We start from the raw sequence: 27,945 nt of genomic DNA on the forward strand, positions 1-27,945 counted from the left end.
TGTATGAATTTTAAAAATGGGCGTAGTTCCCCTTTAAACCAATGGAGGTGAGCAAAAACAAGATTGTCAGGTGGTGTTAACCTGTTCATCTTTAAGTTTGTGTGTTGCTAACACCGTTGTTTTACAATTGCCTTTAAGTACAACAAAGATTAATGTCAGTGTTAGTGATATTTCACTTTTGCGGGCAGATTGATGCTTGATTTATTTTTAAATAATAAAGATACACAACACAGCTTTAAAAAAAAATGTTTAACACAGATTATATATTATGATTTTAGTATGATTTGATTAAAAATATAAAACTTGTTCAAAATGAAAATATCTGATGTGGGGACACTAATTGAGATTTAAATGTGATCTAGTTTTATTTTGTCATTTTGTGTAACAACGAGACAAAATTAATTCTTCCGGGCAACATGCACTGGCGGCATTTGACGCATATCAGGATAGGCCAACGTCGATTTCCCAGCTTTAATATGCGTGAACTTTTTTTTTTTTATCACATTAGCTCCCCAGGTTGGCACATCCCGGCCATCGTACGCTGACTACTTCTTATTTGGCTATTTGTCTTAACGGCATGTCTAATGTTTGCTACGGGCATCTAACATTACACGACGCAGGCGGTGTGTGTTGCACTTAAGAAATGTTGTCATATTAATACCAAAAACTGTTCATACATGGAATGATATGTACATTATCAGGAGCAATGGCTGACTTTCCTAACAGTTGGTCTGAAACATTTTGTTCTTCCAAAGTGAAACAATGCATTAGAATGTTTTTTTTAAACTTTGCCAAGCCTCAGATTTAACAAACCATGTACCAGTAGTTTGTATAAAGTAATTGTGACACAGACGTAAATGTGATTTCCATACTATCTATACTGTACGGGCCAATATCAATGAATGTCCACCCAGAGTCATACTGTTGATGTCCCAACAACAATAAAAAAAAACATGAGAAAAGTCTGAATTATTTCATTTGTGTGGTTTTTTAACATGAAATTGGCCTTTTCTGAAATAAGTATTGCAGTGCTTACATATTAGTGTTTTTACTTTATCTTACATGTTCAGCCTTGCTACCGTTGCTTCTCTCTGTTATCCGCCAGTGTTTTTGTTTCTCTGACATCCAAAAGGTCAGTAACAGGGTCACAGACAGACACAGGCTGATAATGTATACTTCATGACATGCAGTTTGTTTTTTGGCTAGACCTAATAATCTATAGACCTTGAGGCTGTTCACACATTTTAGACAGCCTTGACTGTTAGCAGAGGTCTGTGTGTAAGCGTGTGTTTATACGCTGTGAGATCAACACTATTATTTACAGTGTGGTTTGTATGGTTGTGTGTAATTAGACGTGAGCAAATGCTCAATGAATTAGCTCCTAATGCTTATATGTCTCTGTTGAGGTGGTGTGTTTGGATTTGCCTCACTTGATACAGTTGCCAGAGAACATTATTGAACTTGGCCTGGCCACCTCCAGAGGCCTGGATTGTGATAATAGTGATATTTAACACTAGATTGTAGGCTATTAGTCTCATCATGTTGTGCAATGAAGGTTTTATCTGTTAACAAACATTGTGTGGTTGATAATAATAATAATAATGATGAAGGCTATTTATAAGCACTTATCAAAACGAGCAATTACAAAGTGCTTTACAAGGCAGCAAGTACAAGTAGCCTACATATCGGATGGATCTAACAGGATGTAACTTTACTTGGCTGCTGGAAACTGTCTGACTTGACCGCAGCTTTTTGTCACCGGCACCTGCTGCTGCCGCCTGATCTCGTCTACTTTCCGGGTGAGGCGCAGTTCAGTGGGAACAAGCCTAATACTAACATGTTGTAATCACATATTTTATTGTATTCAATTTTTATAATTTTATTATATCGTATTGTTATTTTATTAATCACTTATTTTATTGTATTTAATATGTTACATTTTATTATATTGTATTGTTATTTTATTAATCACTTATTTTAATGTATTTAATATGTTTAATTTTATTATATTGTATTGTTATTTTATTAATCACTTATTTTGTTCTATTTAATTTGTATAATTGTATTGTATTGTTATTTTATTAATAATCACTTATTTTATTTGAATAATTTGTATTATATTTTATTGTTATTTTTATTAATCTAGTTTTTACTTCACACTGTTTTACTACTATTCGTGTTAATATAGCTTTTAATTTAATTTTATTACATTTTTATCATTTTATTGTCTCACGTGCATTGTTCTGAAATTATTGTTTTTGTCTGTTTTGTTGTTTTCACAGTTCACACTTGTTCTGTCTTTTGTTCAGCTCAGCCATCTGTGAAGCACTGAAGAACTGCATTGATCTGTATAAAAGGTACTATACAAATAAAGTTTGTTTGATTGAAAAAAACAAAAAAAACAACAGGTCACCTGACTAACAACTGACGTGACTCATTGGAGTTAATTGAGAGCCCCAGTGCGTCTCATACAGTCGCTAAAGGATGCCTCCCTACGTCAGTTTCCGATGCCAAGGGACACTTGGGAGTGAGACTGTGTTGATTTGTTAACTAACTCTAAATGAAGTGAAACCAACCAAGCTCAGTGCACCACTGTTGACATGAGAAGAGGAGCCACACTGTGGGGAAGGAGTGGAGCGATGAGCGAGCTCACCTGTGTTTCAGGTAAATCTAACATCTTTTTTTTTAATTTGTAAATTGTGGGGGGCAGCTTTGGATGAGGTAATAAAGTGTTTCCCAGAGGATTTTTGAGAGACTGTGGTGTGATGCTCCCCCAAGGAACATTTTGAACATATTAAAGAGCAAATGCTAGATCTATGAAGAACTTGGTGCTCTAGTAAACAATTTAATCATAAAGATTGAATGGTTATGAATGCAAAAACTCACACAGCATAGGCATGGTAAACACGACGGGGTGCCGACATCGCCGCAAACGCCTCGCACCGAGGACAGGTTGCGCCCGTCCCTCCCCACAGGGAGAGAGGGCGCACTGCACAGCGAGGAACTCAACAGCCCCGGGCAGCGGCGAGGTCCGGGCGAGGGGTGCTCTAAAACTCACGGTCGGGCCTTTCCATTCCACACAAGACAGGGAAACAGTTCCACAGAAACAGATGTTTCAACACATACACAGTCCACGTACATAATGGCACATACTATCACACACACCATGGCAGGTATTGCACCCAGGTAGTGCACTGCACCATTTACCGTGTTGCCCATATTGCACAGTCAATAGCCCAATATTACACAGATGTAACATATTGCACTGTCCCAATTTAACATATTGCACTGTCCCAATTTAACATATTGCACTGTCCCTATTTAACATATTGCACTGTCCCTATTTAACATATTGCACTGTCCCTATTTAACATATTGCACTGTCCCTATTTAACATATTGCACTGTCCCTATTTAACATATTGCACTGTCCCAATTTAACATATTGCATTGTCTAACCATATTGCACTGTCCTTATGATAACTTTATGTTACGAGTTGTTGAGAAGTTTAATAGACATCAGCAAGAATGAATGTTTGTAACGGTTCAACCTGCACCGTGGGACTATATATCTCCTGACTTGAAGCGTAAATAAACGCTTCAGTTCAGGTTGCGGTTACGTGAGACTCAGCTGAGACAAACACATTCAAATTAGAGCGTATCTGTAGAGTTAAAACACTTCTGACACCCTCCAGTCTTGACATGCACGGGGTGGATGGGAATGATTGAAACATCTTTTTTATTACCATGTTGCCATACAGGGGCATTTGCGGGGAATTTGCGGGGATACAGGGATTCACAACCTTAAAAAGAAAGTGGGACAGGGCCTCCCTACATCCAGCGCCCTTGACTACCTTTATTCTATCTTTATATAACGAACAGATGACCAAAGATGATGCTTTTGTGGTAAAATATCACACTTTATCCCTGATGCTCTTGAATTGTCCTGCCATGTAAAAGAAAAAACAAACTAGAAAAAAAATGACAAGCATACGGCTCAATTCTGAAATCTGAAAGTTTGAAAGTAATGACTTACCACTGGAAAATTTGGACTGTGACAAAAAGCAGACGCTACATGCATACTGCACTACACAAGTGTGGTATGTGTGTATGTTTAACACTACTGTAGGAGTGGCCAGGGCCACTATATGTGGCGTGTGACATGAATTAAGCTGCAGTCATAGCGACGGCAGCCAAATGTTTTTATAGGGAAGAATGTTCTGTGTGTGTGTGTGACAGGCACGCTCTGCTGTGTTTATTGTTCCACGGCTTTGGAGTGCTAGCCTCCAGTTGACTGATATATGTCTCCCCACTTCCTGTTGCTCCCTGAATGGGCCAATCAGAGCCAGCGCGGCCACACAGGAAGTTCCCCCGTGCTGTCGCTGAGTGAGGGGGATGTCGCGTCTTCGTCACAATGTCAATACAGACACTTTCCGCGGTTCCCAGCATGGTTTGCTGACTGACCGATACGTCCCCTCGGTCAGATACCCTACTGCATGTGTGGCAGATAGGTTAAAACTAATGATCTGAATGGACAGAATCAGCATTCCCGTTGCCAGCGAAATTTATGAACCATGGAAAAAGGCATCAAGACATGAAAAAAGCTGTGCTGAACATCCAGGAATTGCGGCGTTCCTGTTGAAACATTCAGAAGATTTCAACACATCCAGCTTCCTCTGAAGCATTATCCAATTTCTGCGCTGCAAAGATGTACCGAACCAGATTATCACGACAAAACAGGAAGCGACTTTTCATGGAAATGTAAATCTCCGGTCCCCGAACATTGAGAGCTGCTATTGCAAGTTGGCAGGAAGGTTAGAGAGTCCATTCAGATAAACCTCTTGTTTGTAGAAGGGACTAATTCGCTGTGAGTGAGTGCTCCTTCTCGGTATCTGCAGCTGGCTTTGTGATACATTTGAACTAAATTCTTTCAAAAACAGAGCAAATGGCGACAGGGAGAAGGAACTGACTTCAACCACAGATAAGAAAAGGAAACAGTGGTGATGGAGAGTGGAGGAAAGAGGGTGAAGACTGTAGCACAAGACTGAAGTGATGAAACGGAAAGTTTCAGCCATGTTTTTGCAGTCTTCTGACAGAACAGTGTTGTATTGGATCCGCTTATAGAGGCAAAGTCATTTCACACAGTGCTTTTGTGTAGTGTTAGACTTGAGGGAGCTTTGACATGTGAATACTTGCTGTTGCAAACCATCTTAACACTGGTGACCTTTGAGGGAATGGACAAACCTGAAAAGTCACTGGGGGCGTCAAAGTCGTACATTTTCAAATTTGAAGGCACCCAATAAAAACTGTTGTTGGATTTAACACGCTTGTGATAAGTAACAAGAGGATAGGAAAGAGATGCTTATCTGGCAAATCATTTGGTGGTTAATTCCCAGCACTTCTCCTTTAAAATGTCTCTGTGGGTAATATTTCCTGCTGTAATGTTAGTCGTAGATGTTTACTTGTTTCTCTACCACACTAACAATATGTATTTCGGTTGTACTTAGCTCCATCCTCTCGTGTCACTTCTGGTTGCAAAAAAACAACATGGCAACGGCCAAATACCAAGATGGTGACGGCCAAAATGCAGAATTTGAGGCTTCAAAACGGCAGTCTACAAACCAATGGGTGATGTCACAGTGATTATGTCCACTTCTTATATACAGTCTATGGTTTGACCATACTTACATTTGATTACTAGATTTTGTCAAAGTGCATTTGACTCCCAATTAGCTCCAAATGAGATTGATGCCATATGGGCTAAAGTGGCACTAATTCCAGAGATCCTCCCTGATTGGCCTCAGACAGCAGGTGACAGGGTATGAAAAGGTCTTGGAAGACAGTAATCTGGTTGGTCTGTGTATTTCCCTAAGGAAAATGGAGTGAGGCCAATGTTTTGTGTACTGGATAAACCTAATGAAGTGATAAACCTAATGAAATGGTTGATGTTTGAGTGAATGTGACCCTCATATTAATTGGTATTGGCTTCAGGTTGCTGCAGTGGTTAATTAGAAAACGCATCTGTGGTGGTTCTGTTCCATCCTCCTCATGAATTTAGGGAACTGACATGATTGATCACAAACTATCCAGCCTAAGTCCACTAACATATAAAGGCATACGAAAATACAGAAGACAGTGAGGAAAGGAAAGAAAAGGAAAGGAAAGGAAAGGAAGAAGAAGTAGAGATCTGGTGCAGACAGAGAAATCAGTGCGAGGAGGAAAGTGAGGAGAGGGAAGAACCCAGGGAGGAAGTGGGAGTGAGACAATCTTATCCACAGTTTAGATCAAGGAGAAGAGGGATGACCAGTCCAAGGCCAAACTCCATGCTGCCTACTTTAAACAGTTTACATTGGGCATCCACAAAAAATACACACACACACAGACGTCCTCCTAAAACTCACATACACACTGAAGCAAACACGCACACATTCACAAACTTATACAAGTAATTCACACAAAATTCACTGTAAAAATGACTCATAGTACTATATGGCAGATCTGTTTTTCTGCTTCAACTCACCCCTCTGATCCCTCTTGTGGTGAGTCATAACACTGCAGCCTCCACATGGTGAAATACTTTATTTCTCTGGGTGGGGTAGGGGGCTGTTATGGAACATGTGTCAGGGGAGGCCCGTGATTAAATAAACAGAGAGAAAGAGGCATTTAAAGCGGATAACAGTTTAGGGTCAGAGAAAAAGAAATCTTGTGGGTACCCATAGAACCCATTTTCATTCACATATCTTGAGGTCAGAGGTCAAGGGACCCCTTTGAATGTGGCCAAGCCATGCATTGAAAATAGCCAAAATTTAACATAAGTTTGGTGCGTTGTTTAGCTTCCTTCACAACAAGCTAGTATGACATGGTTGGTACCATTTCCTTAGGTTTTTTTTTGTTTCATATGGTGCCATTATCTTTACTCTAGCTTTAAAACTGAGCCCACTACAACCTCCGAAAGACCGAATAGCGTTAATGTGTTGAAGAAATTTGTGGCATTAAAACAAATTTGCGCGTTATTGTGTTAACTTTGACAGTCCTACAATAAGTGAATATAGTCAGTTCTCCATTATCCGCAGTGTTTCTTCACGTCTGTCTCCGTTCACGCCTCAGTCCCACTGTTTGTTAAATAACTGGCCTTCAAATAACACTGAGGGACGTTTTAGGGCACGTGTCATTTGCTGTGGGTTTGTCTGTTGATGTGGTTTTTCTTTTTTACTGCTGTTCCGCACTCTTACCATGAAGCCACACTGGACACAGCAGCCTAGGTGGGGCTTCTGCCGCCCATTTATTCTCAATGAGGCGTGGCAAAATCACTTGAGGGCTGATGTTGGCACAATGAAAGCAAAGCCTGTGGATGGTGGTGTTGTGGTGTGGCCTGTCAATCCATCTTTCCAGCATTTTTACTCCAGATATCTCAAATGATTCAATATACTGTACTCTTCTTGTCAATGAAAATAGCCATGTTTCCATTGAATAATCAAGCAAACTTTTGAAATGTTGCATAAAAAAAGAAATGCAAGTTTCCATCAAGTGGTTTGGAGCGAATAAACTTGGTTACAGTGTAGTTTGGCCGACAGCGGAAACAGCAGGGTTATTATAGTAAACTAAAACTGAAACATAGATGAAAATAAGCAGTGAAAAATATTTTTAGTAAACTAAAACTATATAAAAATAATATCCTTTAAGAAAAACTAAACTGAAACTATATTGCCTGGGTGAAACTATTAAAAATGAAATAAAAATTAACATGAATTAATTTCAGTTTTAGTTTTTTAGCTCTATTATCACTACCGTTAAAAAGAGCCAGCATGAATTTCCGCCAACTCTCGTGACATTGAACCACCATAAAATGATTCTACACATATTTCCTTGATACTTTCTAGATTTCCTAAACATCTATTGTCAACACGTCAGCACATGCACCTTAGTGCAAAAATAATATGATCTGGTATTGTCCAGCTCTCAAATACAAATGTGTTTAATTATTATGTTTATTTGCAAGCAATACAAAGAAATATCATACATTGAAAACCTGCATCATTATGTAACAAATAACAAAAACGTAACATCACACCACATTTAAAAAGAAAGAAAATATGTTGTGCAACTGAAAGGAATTTCCTGTTGACAAGATAAACATTTTCTGTCATTTGATAGTAATCTCTTGATTAAATAAAACAAACTAAGGAAAACAAAAACAGCTTTGAGAAATCCACATGACACAGAAGACTGATGACACAAGACATGTGGTAATACTGTACGGAAATTGTGTAATAATGTGATTCTAATTTAACAGAGTTGAAATGAGACCAGAAAGCAATGAGTTTCTATCTTTGTGAGAACCAATTAAAAATGTACTCTTTCAGATCGAGGATATTTTTGAACATCTGCCCATTCTTCACTTACAAAAGAGTCTATTTTAAGTTTCTGCAAAATTATAATTAAGCAAATCTGTGTGTCTGCACTTCTGTGTGAGATTTACGGGCGATGATGACGCAAGTTGGAAGAAATCATTAATAAACTTCAAACTATTTTTACCAATGCTGCTGTAATGTACTCCTTATGTCAAACTCTGTGTCACAAGTAAAATTAACACAAAAAAAGACAAAGTTCAACAACATGAAAAAGAAACAAAGAAGTAAAACGAGAATGCCCAAAAATGGAATAGCGACTTGTCTATAAAAACAATCAACAGCAATAGTTTAAAGTGATTGTGTGCCACTGTGGAAAGTTGCTAGAGGTGACAATAACAACATGTATACATAGTTACTATAAAGCGTTAACTGTCATGTCCTATTCTCTTTCTAACCCTAATGTTTAGTAGTCAGACCATTTGTAAAAGCTTAACAGCCCAAAATGAAGAAGAAGAAAAAACAATTCCACATGCAATAGATGAAGCAAAATGTTTGAGTGCGTTTGTATCTGAAATGGTTATGGTTATATCTGCATGGTTAGTGGCTTCAAGTCTTTAAAGGTTAAGGTATGGGGTTCATAAATATAGCACACCTGTGTGATGTATATGTGCTGGTAAATGGTCAGCAATGAAAACACGACAGCATTCCTTAAAGTTACTACAAGGAACTTTCATTGGGTGTTGATTTTGGCGGTCCCTGTGGACAAAAGCGGTAGTGTTTCCGTTCACCAGAGTCCCTTTAGAAAACCTTTAATTTTACTGCAGAAGCTCCCCCCGTGCAGCCCTGGTTCTGGTTCTCCCGTGCCTCCCTTCCTTCCAGCGGGCCAAGCAATACGGCCTGGGCCTCCAGCAGCGTAGTGTCAGCATCGGCTCCTAGCAAAGACCGGCCGTGGGAGTAGCCGCTGCTGCTGCTGGGCGCGGAGCTCTCCACCTCCCACCGGAGCTCCGACTGCAGGTTGAAGGCGGCAGCAAAGCCGGGTCTGGGTCTGGGTCTGTCTGCGGTGGGCTGATCACTGCCGGAGGCCATGTGGAACAGTGGTTCTCCACCTTTTTCTTCTTGAGGACCCCTAAATTGATACACATTAGGTCATGGACCCCCATTTTATAAGATTTTGCTTCAGGGACCTTCATCTGGAGCAATTTTGGCTGTTAGATATGGTTAAGACCAGAATTCTATAGTTGTCAACTACAGTTGAGGAAATAGCATCAGTATTAAATTGAGACTGTTTCATAACCAGTTAAAAGTTCCTCATAGTAACTTTAAAAACAGTTGAAGAAGTAAGCAATATGCAAATCACTAAAATATGAGAGCTGTTTATGATACAAAAACATATGATTAATGGTGCCATATTGAACACACTGGGTAAAGAAAATGACTGAAATCCCTTTACTATTTGGGTAGTCTATGTATGCTCAGGCTCAATACCAGGGCTCATGTAATAAAATGTGTTTTCAGGCACCAAATCACTTCATAAGTCAATGGACGAACATTTGTTTTGTGAAAAGTTCCCAGGTTAGCAGTCAACCTCGGTGTCGGCACTCGTGCTCAGTGTGCTCTGATGCATTCGCTCCAGTATCCGGTGTATACTGCTGAAGCTGGGCCTATCTGACGAGTGTGTGCTCCAACAAAGCCTCATCAGATTATACAGCTCCAGGGGACAGTTCTCAGGACAGGAGAGGATGTGACCGTCCCTCACATAGTAAATGACCTCCTCGTGACCCATACCGTAGTACGGCTGCATCCCGTTGGAGAAAATCTCCCACAACACCACGCCGTAGGCCCACACGTCCGATTCAGTGGTGTAGCGGTTGTAGAATATGGACTCCGGGGGCATCCAGCGAATGGGGATGGCGTCGTTCTCGTTGGCTTTGTAGTAATCAGCCGAGTAGATGTTCCTGGAGAGGCCGAAGTCTGCGATCTTCACCACCATATCCTCCCCGACCAGGCAGTTCCGGGTGGCGAGGTCGCGGTGGACGAACTTACGCTCCGACAGGTAGGCCATTCCCGCGGCGATCTGCTTGGAAATTGACAACTGGTCGGCACTTGATAGAAGCCCCGCCTCCAGCTCAGAGGAGAAACTGCGGCCCGACAGGCTGGCGCGGCTAAGGGTGCGCACCGATTGGGTTGGCGATCGGCGACGCAGGAACTCGTTGAGGTCACCGTGGGCCATGTACTCGAACATCAGACACATGGGTTTACCCACCGCACACACGCCTGAAAAAGAAAGACAATTTTATTTCGTGATCTATGACATACAGATTTTAATAAGTAGACTTGTGAGTTGATTTTCCCACCACAGAGGTTTGGGAGTGCAAACACAAATACTCAACCACATAAACACATTGGTGACATCATTAAACCGTGTGTGTTTTCCTTCTACAGTGTCATACAATGAGTTGATTCACTGTATAAGGTAAATAAATATTCTCAGCCTAGACATAAACACAGACGACTGAGATGTGTGCACGCTCTCAAATAAACTCTCACGCATAGAGGATGCACAGTCTTACATTAGTAGCCCAGTCATGTAAACACAGTGTGTTTCTAAATTAACCTTGTGTTCTTTTGAGTCGGTCTGTGCTGCGGGGAAACACGAGCAATTACAGAGAATTTCTAAAATTTGGAGGGGTGTGATTGTGGCTGCACTTACTGTGGATCTCAGATGCGATTAAGATACAAAGAACTCAATTTAGGCCTTCTGTAAACTTGAAATATGTTATCTATTTGGCAGTGAGGGCTCCCACCGCTTCCACAACTGAACTTGTATGCATTCCAGATGTGGAAAGGAAGGGTTTTGCTACATCATTCCTGAATGAATAAACGAGTGAATGAATTTCCATCAAATACGGTGGACATGCAATCTTAAAGGGGACCTAATACTGTACGCTTTTTCCCTTTCCTTTAGTGTGTTTTATAGTTTTTTTGTGCAGGGAAAAGGTCTAAGCTCAAAGTCCAGGCCAAAGGGAGTTACTCTCCCCCCGCAGAAACACTGCTCCTGAAGTGCCTGAAACACCTTGCTTGAAGTCCCGCCTTTTCTTCCGTAACGTGGTGATGTCACAACACATTTCGGGTAGCGGCTAATTTGGCACATCGTCAAACAAAGCTAGGTAGAGCGGAGTCTGAAGAGTTTGGTGGTTCTGTTGACTAATCGCAACAGTGGACCGGCTGACCAATCAGAGCAGTTGGGAGGGGGGGCTCAAACGGAGCGTTTCATACAGAGGGTGAAAAGAGGAGCTGCAGCACAGCCGTTATGAGAAAAAGAATGCGTTTTTTTTTAACATTAAAGCATGTAAACATGTACTCGTAGAATCCCAAAATACAAGCAGGAACCTGAAAATGAGCATAATAGGTCCTCTTTAATCATAATTTTGCATGATAAAGAAATCAATTTACCTTAAAATGTCAAGGACAGAAATGAAGTGTGTGGGTGTAACAGCACATGGGAGAATATTCTAGTTTGAGCAGAGGTTTGCGCTCTCCAAATTAATTCTTTACTACTTGTTTACTTTACCTCTATAAAAGAGTGGCTGTCTGCTTGTTTGTTTACGCATTCCTGTAAATGCTTTTTGCAATCTGCAGAGGAATTAGAGCGCACACTGTTGAGACTGTGCAGAGGCCCAGCAGCCCTGTGGAAGTGCCACTCATGTGACCTGGCATTCAGCAACACTGACTTCACATTTTAAGTACTTTATGGCTCTGCGCAAAAAATCACAACAAATCATTGCCAACGAGAAAGGAAATAACCCCCCCGGAATCAGACAGTATAGTTTCAGTTTCTCTTTTCACAGCCAATTTTAGCTTGAGGCCTTGCAGATCTTGTCTGTGTTTCTTTCCAGCGTAGCCCATGATTAGTGCACTTCATGTGGTTAGAGCACTGAAATGAACTGAGTCATATTGACCACAATCATAATTTTGATTTAGTGCACTTGACTGCTTCTGTTTTTCTGTGTGAAACATGAATTGGAACGTCAGTGACCCCGCCAGTAGCAGTCAGTTCGAAGTCATTCAAACTTTGTTCAAAACCACAGAACAAAACAAAAGTCCCCCAAAATACCAAATATGTCTATGAATTTTGGGGAAAGCTGTATTAGGCAATGCACAAGATATCCGGGGGTACTTTGATTTGATGGAATTGTGCAGCCATTAAAATCATGCAATCTTTGTGTTAACATCTTCAACAGTTAGAACAAGCTCATACAGATTATATATGATACAGTCAGATATTGTGGAATAAGGTAGTTTTAACCTTAAATCTACTTAGGGGGTGATGGAAAATTCAGGGTGCCATATTGTAGAAATTAAACAAGCATCAACACACATACTTGGGATCTAGGGCCAGTTGCACAAAACACTTTAAAGTAAGTTAAGGTTCCTTAAAATAAAATCAGTTGCACAAAACACCCTTAAGTGTTTCCTTAAAATGTTCACTTAAGTATTTAAGGTGTTCTCCTTATCGTGGTAAATACCTTCAAGTGAGTTAAACTGTTGCAGAAAAAAACTTGAGGTACATGTGCCTCTATCTTAACCCCAACATGGTGATAAATGTAGAAAATGAACACATCCAAAGAAGAGGAGAACCCAAAAGATTTGTTTAACGAAGAGCAATTGATTTCAACAACTCATTAGAAGAATATGTCCTCTTTATTATGAACGACTTTTGTACCGAGATTTCTTTCACTGTCAGCCATACAACAGTTAGTCTAACCTTAACGGTTACTTCAAGTAAATTGACAGTTAAGTTAAACGTTAAATTTATACTTACCAGTTTTGTTGCATTCCTTCCTATAATAAGTGATCTCTTTTTTTGTTTTTTTGGCCAGAACAGACACGTTGTTGTAATTGTTTTTGACCTCTTTGGTGGACTTCTTCACTTCTTTAATTAATTTTCCTCACAATTTTCCCCCCGCATTTTTTGTTTTCTATTATTTGCAAAAAAATAAATCTTTCAACGCAGTAAATACCTTCACACTTTTCCTTAACTAAGGAAACATTTATCGGATTCTGTGCAACACCCTTAAGTAAGTCCCTCAGGTAAGGAGAAATTAAGCCTTACTTAAGAAGAAAGCTTAAGATGTTTTGTGCAGCCGGCCCATGGATGTTTTGCCTGTTATGTCCAAGTCAGCTCAAGAACTGCAACAATAACAACATGCTCAAGTGGAAGTTTTGACGAGAAGAGGAGGCTTGGAGGTCACGCTCAGACAGCTAGTTCATGTCCTGTGGGGTCACCGAGTGGGACAGTTCCCCCCCCCAGAGCGAGCTCTGATTACTGCTCCCTCGGGTGTGTGTGTGTGTGTGGGAAGGGTGTCCACAAACTGAACTGTAATTCAACAGTAGCGGCCTCAGCTGAAGGTCAGTAGCCGGCTCCAACTGTTTCACTCCATCGCTAAATATACAGAACACAGATGCCCCATCCTGCACATGCGACAGAATAATGACATGCAGACATGTGGCGTCTCTAATTCTGACACACATGTGTGTTACGGATGATGCGTATATCTTTACACATGATTTGCGGTGTATTATTAGTCCAGGGGGGTAATTAGAGGTTAACTAAATAATCGGATCAACTCTGGTTTCACGTACACCGGAGACTTCGACGTGAGTGCGTCGCTCTCCAGATGAGTCATCCAAAATGAACATATGACACAGTCGTTTGATATAATCTTTATTTTGTTTTGTCTGCAGTGGTGAATGTTGATTTAAAAATATTTCAGGACCACTGGAGCCGTAAAATGGACCAAAGTAAACAAACTTCCTTCAGCACAGCCGATGATCAATGGCCCTGTTTACTCACTGACGGTGCCAAATAGAGTACGTTGTATTTCTACATGTCTTCCTGGAAGTATACTTGAATGCGAGCAGTTTGTATTAGATTAGATAAGCTGTATTAGTGGAGATAAACTTTAATAGAGCACATTTTTTTTACTCAGGCCAACAAAGGCACATTAGTTGTCAAGCAGCACTTGTTTACTGCCAAACAGTCCTATCTGTTTTTCTAGCAGGTTTTCTAGCACTAAAGACTTCATTCAGAAGAAATAGTGTGGAAACTAGGGTCTGAATTTACCAAAAAACACTGGGCTGTTTCCCTTTATACCGTTGATAATATTGTTTGACTTTGGTTATGTAATTTTAATGTAGTGTACTGGAGACTTTGCCTATTTCCTTGGCTGTTGTTTTGATTGAGCAGGTGTGCACCAAAGGAGCCGATCACTGTGTGGGCATCAAGTGGGCAGCAACACAGGTGACGGGGTTGATTACTGAATGATGCGATTATCCAATAAGATGCTTTGAGCATGTTGACTGAAAATGTATAAAACTGCTTCTGAACCTTTACTTCTGTTTGGCCCCTGATGAAGATGTGAGCCAAGACTTTGATTCAATGAAATGCTGTTTTGAGTGAATACAATTTCAAAAATAGCAACTCCTTCAAAACCACAATTTTTTTTCCCCTGAAGTGAACCAAGTGTTTGAGTTGCCTAACCTTCACCATACCTTAACCACCAGGCATACGTACATACTAGTATTACAGTCTTTCCATTAATTGAACGTTGAAGTTGCCAAACCATAACTCCTTGATCATGCTCTAGTTACCAAGATTGATAATTTTATGGACACCAAATAAAAATTTGACTGGAAATTTTGCTTATCTGTGATAAAATGCTCAAATTGCAAAAATGAGTGAAGAAGGAAATGTACCCTTTAGCACAGATTACAAAGTTAAAAGCGTAGTCCACTGATTTAACATCGCACTCCTATAACAACGACTAGTGAGTTTGTCATTTTGTAGTGCTGTCCAAATGTTTAGTGAGAATTATTATACCATATATAGTAGACTCAAAGTATCCCACAATGCATCGTGAAAAGTAGTGAACAATGATGCTTGCTAACCGAGCACTATAGTATACCATAATGCGTTGCGCTGAAGGAAAAATGGCAGACGGACGAGAGGATAGAGAGCAGTGCGATTGAGACAAATCCATCCCATTTTCATTCACATATCTTGAGGTCAGAGGTCAAGGGACCCTTTTGAAAATGGCAATGCCAGTTAAGTTTGGGGCGTTTTTTTAGCCTCCTTCGCAACCTCCGAAAAATCGACAGCCTGTCAAATTTTTAAGAAGTTAATTAAAAATCTCAAGATGTGTTAAAGTAATTAGTGGCGTTAAAACTAATTTGCGTTAACATGTTATTATCGCGTTAACTTTGACAGCCCTGATGTTCACATATGCTGTAGTACTCCCCAAGACCTATAATTAGACTTTGACTAGGGCAATTGATGGAGTTACCTTTTCTAACTATATGCACTTAGTGGTTGATTTAATGTGCAACAGACTCGTTCACCACATTACCTTTCTCTCTCTCTGTGTCCATATCTGTTTTTGCACTTTGCTTATCTCTCAAGCAATGTAAAATGTACAATGTAAAATCCAGCTGTGAGTTCAGCCTCTTGGGAATCGGGTTTTGGCGTTCATACACACACACACACACACACACACACAAACATACACTAACCTAGGAGTCGTACGATGTTCGGATGGTCGAACTGAGCCATCAGCGCCGCCTCTCGCTGGAAGTCATTCTGCATGTCGGCCGAGGCTTCCTCCTTCAGCATCTTCACAGCCACCATCGTGAAAGACTCCATCGGCAGCAGGCCTGGTGCTCTGCAACAAACACACATGCATGAAAAATATTCAAGCACAGACAATAGACGCAAAAACAAAGCTAGTCCTCTAGAAAAGAAGAGAAGATTTAAGGATTGCAACTGTTTTTGTAAAGAAATTGCTTCTTTAGTGAGTTTTATTATGAATTTTTAGTGTTTTTTTTAGTAATGTGTTTACCAGATATCTGTAACCATGTGTCTTTTAAGTCTACTAACAAACAGCCTAGCAGAACAGAGCACCTGTATTAGTGCAATGCACTGTAAATGTCAAGTCACTTGGAGGAAACATACATGCATACACACACTTCCTGTCTTGGCTCACTAGAGCCAAACTAAAGTCAACATGTAGATTTATATATAGTTTGCACACACACATATATGGCCACTAACACACACTCACACACACATTGGAAAACTACAGATTAAAGCCCATCTGTCAGAGAAGATATATACTCCTCCGGTCTATTTAGGGTCTCTGCGTATGTTGCGTGTGTGTGTTCATGCATGCATGGTCATACACGACCCAATGCATGTGCCGCCTGTGCATTTATACTATCTGTTCTCTTGAGTGCATGTGCGTACAGGATATAGTCTTTGCACGTTTGTTGCCTGTTTCTGGTCATGCATGTATAAGTGTGTGTGTTTGTTATCTTATACTTCTGTCTTTATTTTAGTTTTAGACTCTCCGAGTCAGGATGTGGTTAAAATGGAAGACGTTTCGCTCAGTCCTCACCTCTGAAGGAGGTGTTAAAGGGTCAAGACTTTGAGTTTTTGAGTTAAGGTTATATTAGGTTTGTGGGTTAAGGTTGGGAATCTAGTTGTAGTAGTTAAGGTTACACATATTGAGTAATGAATACATTACACCAATGCCCTCACATATAATGTATAGTGCATAAGAGTGCGTATTATGTTCTCAGGGGTGTCCATATGCTGCACCATTCCAGTTCTCATTCGGGGATTACCAGCAAGCCTGAAGGACGTCTCCCATCAATGCCATCAACCACTATATACTGTGCTAACTGTACTATTATATTCCCCCTATATATCCGTCGTGCTTCACATATTGGCATTGTGCAACATCACGGACAGATGGTCATAATTCTCCACTGCAGTCTATAGCATAACGTACAATAAACGAGCATCGACTGTCGCCGTATTGCAACTCTGCAGGTCTGGTATCCACAACACTTTCTGAATGGTCCTACATTCTTTGTTATTTCTGTATGAATCAACTTACAAGTTGATATTCTACTTTGAAAATAAATCATCACATAGAGCTTTAATAATAAAAGTCCCAAACATTTTCATTCTTGACAACAATTTCTGACACTTTTCATGAATGTCTTCCAGAAGAGAGAAAATATGGACCGTTATCCCTATATTTAAACAATATTGCCCCCCCCCAACCCCCGTCTCTCAGGCTGTTCTCATTCACTGTTCGTATTTATACCTACGAAAAATAATGCATTAAATTCATATATAACCCATAATCGTATATAGTCACAAGCCAGGATGTGCAGGGCTGCTTGTAAGGATGACGTAGTATAGAAAGCGACAAAATCCGCGTAGGGATGAGTTGGAGTTGGATGGATGTGTCAACAAACACGGGACTTAAACCCAGGAGACCGCTATTCGAGTCCCGTGTGAAACCAAATTAACGCTGACTTATTTTACCGTACTTTAGTTGCATAACTTACGTACTTAACTAATGCCACGTGTGTAAGTTGCGTAATAAACTTATTTTACATAACAAACGTACTTAATTTAACCCAAACCACGACCTTTTCCTGAACCGAACCAAGTAGTTTTGTTGCCTAAACAACAGGTCCTGCACTGCAGGGGCTCTGGTCACTCGTGTTGCTGGACATTCATAAGAGAATGCAAGAAAAAATAGCTTTTTCATAAGATATCATACGAACTGTTGTAAGAGGATACATTGCCTTGACCCCCCGATCCTTACTCTTTAATCTCCTGTCCGTCAAAATGTGAATTTATTGATTGTGTCGATTACAGACTCCCGGTCAGGGACACTACAGGGTTGAGAGGGCTGTGGGACTGTTGTAGGAGGAGATAAAGTCTAATAATGCAGAGTGTCACAAGGTTAGTAAAACTTTCATCACTTCAGCCGCCCTGGATTCTTGGCTGCGATGATTATCAGTCGTGGGTGGATTGGCTTTCAGCGACTGTACAATTAGATCTGGAAAGTGTTCGGTCAATGCTGCTGCACAACAGTGGTTTGACAAGTGTCAATTTAAATGCCTCACAACTGGAATATACGGCCACTGTTCTGTATGAAGAAGGAAACTACAAACTTAAAAACATAGATTTGGGTGTCAATGTTGACAGTGTCTTTATAAGCAAGTGTCCAAGTGGTCTAATAGGTCTATGACATGTTTGAAATGCAACTACTGTATCACCCAGGTCTGGTATTCAGTCTGATCACAGGGATTAGTTTGAGACATTCGTGTCTTGCTGTGAACAGCGTCAGTGCGGAGTGAAAGTGACACCTGCGGCAATCTCCTTGTGACTTTGTGAATGACGCAGCAGCTCTCAGAATGAGCAGTGGCCTTGTTGGCCACTCTGCTCTCTCCAAATCGGGTCTCAGCCCTTTCTTTTCCTCTGCCTGGGAAATATCCTCATCACGTTGGCCCCTGGCAGCGATTATGATGATGAAATGGCAGTGTTTTAATGATTAGTCTGACATAATGCTGCAAACATCTGTGTACAGTCTCTTTCTCGCTCATTTGGAATGACAGGCTCTTGAACCTCTCACTCTCACTCCTCATCATTTTCTAACTCCATTCCTTCTTTTCTCCTTTTATTACTCAATTAGATAACTATAGACATAGTCATTTCCCCTTTCCTCCTTTCTCACCTGGCTTGGAAAACCCGTCCGAAGGCTCCCTCTCCAATATCTCTGACATATTGGATATTATTTCGGGGATACTCCAGGGCCAGCAGCTTGGAGTTCAGCAGCAGGGGAACCCGCTGGTACATGGGGTTGGGGTGGAGTCGATCCAGCAGCAGCTCTGATGGAAGAGCGCTCATCGTTGGGGTCTCCATCGCTCTGTGGAGAGAAAGCGGGAGTGAGGAATAAAAAAAGGTGGGAGACACAGATGAATAAAGATCTGCGTCTTTATCTCACCTCTTCCGGTTTCTCCACTGCTTCCTCCGTCTGCGGCAGGCGAGGATGCTGATGGTGAGGAAGACCGCAGCCGCAAGCGCAGCCAGGATGATGACGATGACGGACATGGAGTAAGCCGGAGACGATGTGGTGGTCGTTGGAGGACGGCGAGAAGTCTGACGAGGGCCTGCTGACTCTGGCTTCATCACTATCAGACACAGAGAGACGTAAAAATCAAAGTGCTAGTGAAATATCATCCTATACGTTCTCTTTGATTCCCTACCTGATGCTATGGTTATTTCCCCACATTGCGGCACAGCGCAGTACTCCCAGCGGATGTTGGGATTTGAGGTGTAACACCAGGGCTTGTCGCTGATTCCTCCCGGGTTCCTGCAGTAGTTGTCTGAGTTCTTCAACTCTGGAATCACATCCACAGACAGGCGGTGCTGGTGGGGAACCTACAGATCGGTACAGAGGAGAAAATCAACGAGCAGAAGAGCTTTGTTGACTTTTTTTCGACAAAGCTATAAAGTATTATCAACAATGAGTCCTTTACTTCATGTCCTGTCAGAAGTATACCGTTGCGTCTTTTCCACTTCCTACAGTGGTTAAGTGATTAGAGCATTTTTGAGCAAAAAGTTATCTTTTCAAAGACTGTATATAAAGATGGACGACATGACAGCTCCCCAAAAGTGAAGCCAAATCCTCTCACTTGCCCCCTGGTGGCTGGCTGCAGTATAGGGCATAAATTCCACCCCCTCCATGTTAGCGGATGGGACATGGGTCAAACTAAAAAGTCAAAGTACATGTCAAATAAATTCTCCCCAAAGATGGTTTCTGTCATTTTAGGTAGTTCTTATCACGCTCATGACTGACAGCTGTGATTGACAGCTGCTCTGAGTGAAGTAGTCGCGGTACCGGAGGCTCAGGAATTGTATGAGAGAGAGGATGTACCTTTAACTCTCCATAACCGTCACGAGTCTGCGTAATACAACATGTGTTAATTTGATCATAAATGTAGTTATAGACAGCTACCGTGGTGCTAACGTAGCAGCTAGGTGGCTCACGCTAACAAGCTGCGGGCATGCTTGGCCAGCGATTGGCTCGGGCAGGTGTGTGGGCGGGACCTCGATACCGCGGCTCCAACTCCCCGATCACTACTTCGCAGACTCTGGCTCCAGATGCTTCACTTTTGTACAGTGGGAGGAAGTGGAGACACGTCGTCCATCTATATACACAGTCTTTGGTTCTTTTCTGTTGCTGTTGTACTCTGAAGAGGGTATAGAGGAAACAGACTTGTCTTGAGGAATCAGTAAAGTCTGATCAGTAAGTTTCTTGCTGCATTTTTTTTCCTGGAATGTTCAAGAGCTTTTCCAGGCAGAAATTTCTGACTTCATCAAAAACTATGATGGCCTTTCGAATAATTGAATACATTTTATTCAAGGCTCTGTTTAGGGTCTACAGTAAGGTTACAGTTTAATAACTGCAGAGGGTGTAAAATGTACTAGAGTGAGGAACATTAAAGGTAGCATGGTTGTTTCTGCAATCTCAGAGTGCCAACTCAAATACTGAACATCTGGTGTCTTTGTGTGTCATGAGCTTTAGTCATCAAAAGAGCTATGGTCCAACGTATCCCAAGAGATATGAAGTTATGAGCTGCAACGGCTGGGTTCAACACATGTGCTGCTGTAGCTGAATGTGTAAAGCAAAGTGCTCACAGGGTTGACTTCCCGCTGGTGCCGGGAATGTTAAAAACAATAAGTCCTCATCCCTAAACTACAAGATATGTAATTCATCATTGGCTTCCAAAACAATCCATACTGTATGAGCATTTCCTGATCCGGCACACACTGCTGGCAGGAGAGCATCGTCAGTCAGTGCTGCCAAAAACTAGTGTGTTTGAATAAAACCACTTGGTTTAGGTTAAGGAAAGACTGTGGGAATGCTTAAAATAAACCAACATTAACTGTTTTGTAGGAGATAGGATGTGGACAGCAGTCTCCAGTGTCTGAGTCCAATCAACTTTCTCCTTGAAGAGGTTTTGTGGCATGTTAACAATGTCACGCTACTTCACGTCATTATTCCAACGACCACAATAGGTCACTTAACAGGGAAATCAAAGGTTGTTTTAGCTGCTTAAAACAGTGGGCGACCTCCGATTCTGAGAAGTGAAGCCAATGCAGAAGTGCCTTAAACTTGCATTCTTTCTAATAGCCAGCAGGGGGCGACTCCTCTGATTGCAAACAGAAGTCAGATTGTATAGAAGTCTATGAGAAAATGAGCCTACTTCTCACTTGATTTATTACCTCAGTAAACATTGTAAACATGAGTTTATGATCTCAATCGCTAGTTTCAAAACTTCTTCAATACAACATGATGTTCATTTAGTAAATTATGGTTCCATTTAGAGTCAAATAGACCATAAAGCAGGATATACTTTAGGGCGTGGCTACCTTGTGATTGACAGGTCGCTAACACGGCGTTGTCCGGTCTGGATGTTGTCGTCATTTTCGTCTTACAACGTTAACCTTTTCACAGTGTGTTTTCAGTTCATGAAAGTTAATTATAATCTTTTGGCCTAACAATGTCTTATTCAGCATTCAGTTGTACTTAGTTTCACCCTCTCGTGTGTTGCAAAAAAACAAGATGGCGATGGCCAAAATGCTGAACTCGAGGCTTCTCATAGTCCACAAACCAATAGGTGAAGTCACGGTGACTACGTCCACTTCTTATATACAGTCTATAGTTTAAACAAATGACCAATGATGTTGTTTTTCTGGTAAAACGGTCTCATTAGAAACACCAAAGGCTCAGTACTAAAACAGAGCTACAGTCATCAAATAATATGACATAACAAAAACTGCAGAAATAACAAAAAAAGACTAAATAAGTGTACTTGTAAACAATTAATGGAAAAGACTACAAATATCACGTTGTATGTATTACATCATAGTAGGTGTAATATTAAACTGATGATGAATAATACCCTAATAGTGGCATATCTTGCTTTTAATTTATTAGTTCTCAACAGTCTGTGCAAAAAGACTGAATCGAAGTATGGCTGCAGTATGTCTCTGTGACTCAGCACTAAATAGTGCACCACTCACCCAATGCACATTACAGCATGCACATGTGTTGAGTATGTGCTGACCATAAATGAGATTTTACTATGCAGGGCAACATGTGACATGTGGAACATTTGGCTCATTTCCTACAGGACTCATATGTGCAGAATATCTTATATCCACTATAAAAACATTTTGCTTAGAAACATCTGCTCTGATGCGTAGAAGGTAAATGATGACTTTGGACCGAGCCACCGCTGAATGATCTTGCGTTGCAGGTTTTTAGAAAAAGGACACTGACTGTGCGAAGTATTAGTAACAGCTGCTCTTCCTGTGACTCTAATGGACCACGGAGGCAGGTGAAAGCTACACTCTAGTTTCAGCTATCATGGATCAGGGGTGATTCATGTAAGAGGGATATTTTAGGTGGAATTAATTGGTCCTAATTGGTGGAGTTGTTTCTTAATTTTCTTTGTAAATTTCCAAACATCATAAGTTCATCATAGTCTCTGTTTTGCTTTCATTTTGCACATATGCCTCAAATTTTCAGAGGTAGACACACATGGTAAAATACACTCAAAACATGCACAGTCACAGATTACTGGATATTAACTTTGATTTTGACATTTGGGAGTTAGAGTAAAATATTAAAGAAGTCTTATACTGTGTCATTTTTAGCTATTAATCAGTATTTATGAAACACATATTCCCAAAAAAGAAAGTATGGGTCCTCATTTAGTAACATGTAGGCCACTTGAGTTGAGAAAGAAAATGGTGCAATCAGCTTCTCATTTCCCTCTGGGAGAACTGTTCCACACCAGACATTATCCTAATCATGCTACTATTATACTTACAACAAGAAAGCTTTGATGCTGGCCAGGAAATTTAACATAATCATCCAAATAATCCCATCATGTTTAACAGCCAAGCTTTTAATGAATGTTCAGCCAGCACATCATATCACAGAATCACAGTCTTTTCCTTGAAGTAGCACGTGCTACATTTACATTTACAGATTATGTATTTAACTTCAAATGGTTTGTCTTGTGTTTCATGTTAACAAGGGATGAGAGAGTCAGATCACACATGATGTTGGGAACGTGCAGTACAGTGAATGTGCGATTGGACAATTATTGGATAACCTGTCCGTCCATCTGTACAGATGTACGAACATGATATCTCAAGATCGCCTCGAGGGAATTTCTTCAAATTTGGCGCAAACGTCCACTTGGACTCAAGAACGAAGTGATTATATTTTGGTGGTCAAAGGTTACTGTGACCTCATGTCTGTCCCATTCTTGCGATATCTCAGGAATGTCTGGAGGGAATTTCATTACGTCTGGCACAAACATGCAGCTGGATTCAAGGATGAACTGATTAGAATTTAGTGGTCAAAGGTCACTGTGACCTCACAAAACATGTTTTTGGCCATAACTCAAGAATTAATGAGCTAATTATGACAATTTCACACAAATGTCGAATAGGGTAAAATGATGAAGTGATGACATTTTGGACAGACATGGATGTAAACTGCAACTTGACTGGTTGGGGGAGTGGGTAATTCTAGTTTTTTCTGTTTTTTTTATATGTTTGAAAATGTAACACAAAACGTAGTTCATGTGTCTGATAGTTTTAATGTGGTGAAATGTTATTAAAAAGCACAACAAATGCCCCTTGGGGGCCAACCTCGTAGGGCTGTGTATTGGCAAGAATTTGACGATACGATACAGGGGTAACGATTCAATATATTGCGATACTGTAAGCAAGGCTATATATTGCGATTTTTTAAATCTAATTTTAGGAAAACTGTCATAGTATAAAGAACACACCGTGATACGCATAAAATCTGAGTAAAAAAAGGTTACTTTTTTTATGCAGTCGGAACAGTGGGATCTGCAATTGCATTTATCACACCCCCTGTAACATCCAACATCATAGCATGTACTGTAAACTATTAATTCAAAATCAACAGTGTTTTTGAGAATCGATACAGTATCCCAAAACATTATATTGCAATATTCTATATTTTTTATATTTTCTTGGACCCCTACAACCTCGAGGCATCCCAGGAGGCCACAGCACCCACTTTGTGAACAACTGGTGTAGACAACATATTGGTATCATGGAGCTCTATATGAGTCCTTGATTTTCTGATAGAGGTAGTGGTCTCACGTGGTATCTGTCAATTTTGTCCACTGAAATGACAACTGTCACAAGCAATTGTTTTCAGCCGTAGAGCTACCAAATTAAGCTAAATGAATTGGTTGAAAATGCGGTCTTTGGATAGCTTTTTAGTGTTCCAAGCTGACTCATTTTAAATCGAGAATCCTGTAAATACAACACAGTGAACGGGGCTTCTTATAAGAATAACCTGTGACCCTACAGGATAATGCACTATGAGGTAAGTTAGGTTACTACTAGGTTGTAAAATTCATATTTTTCAGCAGCAATGTGCTCCAATGTGGACATGGTTTGGTGTGTGGGGGGAGAAAAACAACTACTTGTGAACTGAAAGTGTAAGCCAACATTGTGTGGAGAGAAAAAGAGGGAAAGGAGAGAGAGAATACACTAATATTTGTGAATCCCATTAGAGAGCGATTGTTCTCTGAATTTCACATGTACGTCTGTGTGTGTGTGAGAGCGAGTGTAAGATGTTAGAGAGTGTGTTAGTGATGGAGTCTGTGCAGCATATGCGTGTGAATGCTAATTGCTTCCAGAGGCAGGATGTGACATGATGAGCCCCTCCCTCTCTGCTGACCTGGCACACACACACACACACACACACACACACTGCACAGGAGAGTAGTAACAGCTCACCCTAACAGACTCTCTCACTGAGCAAAGCCATAAAAACATAAAGAGGCTTTTGGGCCACAGGCAGAGTGTGTGTTTCTGTGAGCATATGTGTGTGTGTGTGTGTGTTGTGCTTGTGTTTGCACTTTTGTGTGCTTTTCTGTTTCTGGTTAGAGGTCAGGAATGTTTGATATAAAACTGAACATCCACACACAAAATATCAGTCACACTTTGACTTTGACACTTTGAAACTTGGATTTATAAATACAGGCATTAGCTGTGTCGGCAGCCTCGCTATCACCGCCTAGAAATGTTATCAACACAACAATTTCCCCGTATTCTTTAAGTTTTTTTCCATCTTTATTTTGTGGTGATTGTGATTGACAGGTCATTATGAAGTCATAGTTTTAAACAGGCAACGCTGCAACTGATTTGACTGTTATCGGGTCATTAAATGGGCGTTATCAGTTGTTATGTGCCTCGTAGATGTGTGCAGTGGGGGCCTGTATACGTTGTAAAACTGAAACGTTAAGTTTTGAACACAAACAAAACAGCTTGGCTAGGTTTAGGCAACAAAACCTACCACCAAACATCGTGTTTTGGCTTAAAAAAAACTATGTTTCAGAAGTGAAAGTGAAACTTAAAGAAACATGTGTAACAATTATGGGGATTTATTGGCAGAAATGGAATATAATAGTAATAAGTATGTTTTCTTTACTGTATAATCACCTGATGACAACAATTGTTGTGTTTTCATAACCTTAGAATGATCTACAAAGGGAGCGGATACCCTCTCCACAGAGTCCGCCATGTTTATACAGTAGCCCAGAACGGACAAACCAAACACTGTTGATATTTCCTGCTTAGGCCGAAGTCGATAACGTTACTCGCTCCCGTCGCCGCCGCTCTCTCTTTCTTGCTTCACACTCACTTGCCACGTACACACACACTCTACGCACTGGCTCTGCTCTAAATGGCTCTAGAGAGGGCCATTCTTGTTTTCCCGTCGGCCACTGTAGCTCTACAACATGCTTTGCACACAGGAGCGGCTTCAGTTGGTTGCAATCCCTTCACCTCACCGCTAGATACCGCCAGATCTTACACACTAGACCTTTTAAGGCTCTGAACACAAAGACAACCGCACATTGTTGGTTTCACATGGGACACAAACCCTGGTTTCCTGGGTGATAGTGTTTTGTGTCCCATCCATCACCCTCAACATCACGCTTTTGCTCCCGTCATGATTACTACGGTCGCTAGAGATCGCTGTTGTTTTCTTTTATTCCTTATTTTGGCTATCGCCCATATGAATCAATGATAAACTCTACTAGTGGGTGTAGGAGGCCCCTCTTGACCCACATCTATGAGCCTTATAACCACAGATAACACACATTTAATGACCTGATAACAGTCTAACTGGCTGTACATGAGGACATAAGCAGATTACATGTGGTTATTTTATATCTGCACTTCATATTTTAGTTGTATTGAAGTTATATATAAGTTCTACACATTGTGTAGTGATGTGACACTGCGGCTTTAGATACATATACACAAAAACCACAGTACCTGTTGGCTCCACGACTGACACGGTATCCCAGACCTCGTCACATTCAAGCTGCCTTGGTAGAAACGACCTCTGTCATCATAACATGTTGCTGTTGATACCAAACACAATGGATAAAAAGATCAACATGTTATTTTTAACAATTACTATTTAATAAATTACTCATTCATTTCTGTGGGAGATTAGTTGTGATGAATGACTACAAATACATTAGTGTTGCACGTAAACGCGTTTCCACTTACTCGTAATTTGATCTCTCTTGATGTCTGAAATGTAGAAAACGAACAGATTAAAAAATAAATATGCATAGGAAGCACAGCTATTAAGCAATCTGAAGGGAAAATATAACATGGAGAAATCAGTGCAGCGCTAAAGGTCAGTTCAGTACAGTTCCGATTATGTTACAGAGCAGACATACACACTACTATACGCCTAGATCCTTTAAAGTAATACACCACACACACAAGCCTGCAGCTGTGTATTTTGGCTCAGCTCAGTCAGACCCTCTTAATGACCTCATCAGTATCAGTGACCTGCAGTTTAGCAGTCCAGGCTTTATTTGGCTGTAAGGAACTGCACCCAGCCAACTCCTGCTTTTCTTTTACGTAACGCTCCATTTCCTTGCAGATTTTAGGCTGGATTGCTGTGTTAAGCAGTACAGAATTAATAAATCTTATATTTATCAGATTATAGCAAAGCAGATTGTTGAGTAATTTAAAGCATAAAGTCCATTTGATCTTGAATTCTGTATGATTATTAGTGTATTTTCTTCTTCTTCTTCTGAAACACTGCATACTGTAAATAGGGATTTACCGATGCCGATACTGACTCAAATAGCTGGATCGGATATTGGTGACAATGGGGCCAATCTATTCAATTTAATTCTATGTTTATATACTATATTACATTATATGCTTGAATTTTAATTCCTGTTTAAGTTTTGACCGATTTGTTGCTGCATTAAATAGGTTTACACTTGAATTGTAATTCTTAAATTAATTAATAAAAAAATGTTTTTACCAAATTGCAGGTATACAATTTATTATTTCAGTAAAAGAGAACAATGACATTCATTTATATTTATGTATTTATTGGTCACATTTTGATTTACAAAGTAAGGGATGCAATGTTTAAGTCAAGCCTGATCTTGTTTTACACATAAAAGAATGATCCAGTCACTTCCACACATTGAGGCATACAGCTTATTAATTAAACACTGTTCGGATCGGTACTCGGTATCGGTAACAGGACTGAAAAAGTCGGATCGGTGCATCCCTAACTGTAAACTGTAGGGCTGCCCCCTCTTAGTTGATTAGTCAACTAATCGGT

At 40.5% G+C, this 27,945-nt stretch overlaps 2 protein-coding genes across 2 annotated transcripts in view; one reads left to right on the top strand and one right to left on the bottom strand.

The window, feature by feature from the left end:
- The first annotated feature begins 2,524 nt into the window (after positions 1-2,524).
- Positions 2,525-27,945, top strand: part of rassf6 (Ras association domain family member 6) — a 58,564-nt gene continuing 33,143 nt past the window's right edge. The window contains exon 1 of the mRNA XM_037752585.1: positions 2,525-2,664. The gene's annotated coding sequence lies outside the window, so the exon portion shown is untranslated. The remainder of the gene's footprint in view (positions 2,665-27,945) is intronic.
- Positions 7,970-27,945, bottom strand: part of musk (muscle, skeletal, receptor tyrosine kinase) — a 37,407-nt gene continuing 17,431 nt past the window's right edge. The window contains exons 11-17 of the mRNA XM_037752578.1: positions 26,859-26,882; positions 26,619-26,707; positions 19,475-19,649; positions 19,213-19,399; positions 18,943-19,134; positions 15,920-16,068; positions 7,970-10,624 (exon numbers count right to left, since the gene is read on the bottom strand). Coding sequence (XP_037608506.1) covers positions 9,924-10,624; positions 15,920-16,068; positions 18,943-19,134; positions 19,213-19,399; positions 19,475-19,649; positions 26,619-26,707; positions 26,859-26,882 — 1,517 coding nt within the window. The 3' untranslated portion in view covers positions 7,970-9,923. The remainder of the gene's footprint in view (positions 10,625-15,919; positions 16,069-18,942; positions 19,135-19,212; positions 19,400-19,474; positions 19,650-26,618; positions 26,708-26,858; positions 26,883-27,945) is intronic.

This window comes from Sebastes umbrosus, chromosome 19 (assembly GCF_015220745.1).
Source record: "Sebastes umbrosus isolate fSebUmb1 chromosome 19, fSebUmb1.pri, whole genome shotgun sequence".
Classification (NCBI taxonomy): Eukaryota; Metazoa; Chordata; class Actinopteri; order Perciformes; family Sebastidae; genus Sebastes; species Sebastes umbrosus.